The following is a 3598-nucleotide window of genomic DNA, read 5'->3' as shown; positions in this document are numbered from 1 at the left end:
AGAACAAAGAGTGGCATAGCTGGCTCAAATGGTGGTTCCATTCCAAGTTTTCTAAGGAATCTCCATACTGCTTTCCAGAGTGACTGCACCAAATTGCAATCCCACCAGAAATGTATGAAATAAATTTAAGTATAAAATCAAGAGAGTAAAGAGTAGTTGCTTTCTAATATGCCCTCTTGAAGTATTATCCAAGACATTTTATCATGCATTTCCTTAAAGTAGTATAACCATCAGTAAACTGATTTCTAAAACCAGGGTGCATTGGTAAGAGGTTATTATTATTATATTATATTATTCAATTCTTCATCCATTCATCTATTGAAGGGCATCTATGTTGGTTCCACAATCTAGCTATTATAAATTGAGTGGCTATAAACATTGGTGTGCCTGTATCACTGTAGTATACTGATTTTAAGTCCTTTGGGTATAGAACAAAGAGTGGCATATAGATTTTAGAGAATGTGTTGAATCCAAGATACTAATGGGACAGAAGATAAAATGGTCACAAAAGTGAGCAAAATTAATTGAGAAGAGTTTTATTGGGTGGGATTCTTCAGTATTATTAATACTTAATTTTATGGAAGAGTGTTTTAAAGATTGCAAAGTACAGAGTTAAAATTGTGATACAAGAAATATGTGCATAGATGAGTTTATATTTGTGGATATGAAACCTTTTATTAAATTCTGAAGTTCAGAATAAAGCAGAATAAGTATTTGCATTCCAATTTTGATATAGGAAGGTTGAGTTACAAAACAATCACTCATCCAAGGAAAGAACAAATTCTGCAGATCTCAAACTAGTTAAGAACAAATATAGTTAAAGGATATTTGTCTTTTATTTTCCAAGTGCAAAAAAAAATTTTTTTTGCTCCAGCCCAGTAAGTTTTGGGGTCAAAAGAGAAATCTAGAAGATTTGAGGACATCACAGTCTTAAAAGATGCCAGGGAATTTTGTCTCACCACAAATGCACATGGAGGTAACTGCATGTGGTAGAATCAAAGAATTTATATATCAACATACTGATCTTTTAAAGATGTCTGTTACTTTCTTCTTTATGCAAGCTAAACATTTGTCAACTGCATGCTGCCCGCAGGTACTGACATGGTGACGTATAATGGCAGTGTGACTGAATTCATTCTGTTTGGGCTGACACAAGATGCTGGGAAACAGAAGGCAATATTTGGGATCTTCTTGATTCTTTACCTCATGACTCTGATGGGGAACTTTCTTATTGTGGTGACCATTAAAACAAGCCAGACACTTGGGTGTCCCATGTACTTTTTCCTTTTCTACCTTTCCTTTGCTGATGCTTGCTTCTCTACAACCACAGCCCCCAGACTGACTGTGGATGCCATTTCTCAGAAGAAGACTATTTCCTACAATGAGTGCATGACTCAAGTTTTTGCAGCCCATTTCTTTGGTTGCATGGAGATATTTGTGCTCATCCTCATGGCCTTTGATCGCTATGTGGCCATTTGTAAGCCCCTGCAATACACAACCATCATGAACCAGAGAGTCTGTGGTGTGTTGGTGAGTCTGGCCTGGATGGGATCTTGTATCCATTCCTCAGCGCAGATTTTCCTGGCTTTGAGATTGCCCTTCTGTGGCCCCAATGTGATTGATCATTATTTCTGTGATTTGCAGCCCTTGTTGAAACTTGCCTGCATGGACACTTATGTAATAAATCTGCTAGTTGTTTCTAACAGTGGGGTCATTTGCATGGTGAGTTTCATAATCTTACTTATGTCCTATATTGTTATCCTATATTCTCTGAGAAACCACAATGCAGAAGGAAGGCGAAAAGCCCTTTCCACATGCACCTCTCACTTTATTGTTGTTGTCATATTTTTTGGTCCATGTATATTTATATATACTCGTCCACCAACCACCTTTCCAATAGACAAGATGGTGGCTGTATTTTATACAATTGGGACACCTTTACTGAATCCTTTGATCTATACACTGAGGAATACAGAAGTGAAAAATGCCATGAAAAAATTATGGTGTAGCAAAGTATGACTTTACTTGATAAATGATATATGAGAATTCTAATGTATACTCTCACCAGTTTAGTTTTTATTACATGTAATAGAAAGATAAAATATTAGTGATAAATAAGATCTCTGTGTATGTGTGTGTGCATAAATCATAATCACATCCAATCCTCTGTAATATATATATTATACCTGACAAATCACAAAATAATTGTGATGTACATTTGTGTATACTAATACCTTTCCCAGATTTTATTCTAGCCCCTTTGAATGTGATCATAAGAGTAATCCATAAGAAACTGAACAGAGTTAAAATTGTTGTCAACCTGAAGATTAGAGAGAATGCTTCTACAAAATGCTACCCTGGAAATTTGCCTGTTTCCCTGAGGAAGTATGGAGTGATACATGCTCAAACTCCTATAAAAAGATGAAAGTCCAATGGGAACCTAGGCCTTACCTAGAAAGTCTCTCAAAATTCAGTGAATAGAGAGGGAGGAGGAACCCATTATTTGGTTGACATTGGCAGAGTCAGCCAGCCTGTCTCTTGGGGTGGGAGTAGGGGGCATCTTTCACATTGTTCTTCACAAAAGAGAGGGAGGAGGCCCTGAGAGGGTTGGCAGCTAGAATATACAGAGGGAGGAGAAAGATCGATATAAGAAGAGAGAGAAGGTGAAAGAAAATTGGCAAATTTTCCCCAGGTAGAAAGGGCTTTGTTGGTATTCATATATGACCATATGAAAATATACAGGAAGTGATGGAGTTTCAGGATATCTCTCTATCACTCCCCTTAGTAGCTTAGCTTCTCAGCTGTTGTGCTTATTTAGTTTCCAGAAATGAAAAAAGAAATGCTTATTTTTCTCTCTTAATAGTTTCTTAAAATTTTAACTTTAGATAACCTGGAAGTAATGGTCCAGTCTAATGTTTCTCACCTTTGGTCTTTTAGCATTGTATAAATGTGTTTTAAGCACTCCTCATTTTGAAGTATTTTAATTTTGAAAATCAACTAATATGTGTGTATCATGCACACTAACCCCACCCCACCTCATGAACTCACAATCAAATATGGTCATGCTCTTTCTATATCTGAGCATAGGAGTGCAACCACATTGTCACCCAGACACACCACTCTAAGTGACTTAGGCTCATGAACAAAGAGCATGATGTGTTTTGTATGTAAATTGACATTTCTGTCAACTGAACATAAAATGTCATTGTGTTCCACAAAGACTTGCAATCACTCTGACATAGGCAATTGGTGACAGAGGAGACTTTGACATGCCAAGGAGTATATCTGTGAAAGTTATCAGTTTCATAATGGCAAGTGGTACTTTTGTTTATGCCCTTCCTAGATGAATATTCAGTTTTTTCTAATTTTAGTCTTCCAATTCTGTTTTTAAACATTTGAATCTAGTCCTAAGAAGATTATATTTAAATTTAACTGCATCTTACATAAGCAGGACATCATAAAATAAAACTTTATTACTTGCCTCTCTCTGATGCATCAAATAATATAGTATGAGAAAATATTTTATCAATGTCTGAATGAAAATTCAGAAAGTTTCATGAATTTTCTGTTGTTGTTAGATAGCACACAGTCCCAATTC

The 3598-nt window shown here is 36.0% G+C and overlaps 1 protein-coding gene across 1 annotated transcript; it reads left to right on the top strand.

Annotated features, from left to right (window-relative positions):
• Positions 1-1101: 1101 nt before the first annotated feature.
• LOC124959363 (olfactory receptor 4C11-like) lies at positions 1102-2019 on the top strand. The gene has a single exon (XM_047517868.1). It carries the CDS (start codon positions 1102-1104, stop codon positions 2017-2019), a length of 918 nt encoding a protein of 305 aa, XP_047373824.1.
• Positions 2020-3598: the final 1579 nt, after the last annotated feature.

The sequence above is a fragment of the Sciurus carolinensis genome, chromosome 11 (genome assembly GCF_902686445.1).
Source record: "Sciurus carolinensis chromosome 11, mSciCar1.2, whole genome shotgun sequence".
NCBI classification, from domain to species: Eukaryota; Metazoa; Chordata; class Mammalia; order Rodentia; family Sciuridae; genus Sciurus; species Sciurus carolinensis.
This window is presented reverse-complemented; position numbering and strand designations above follow the sequence as displayed.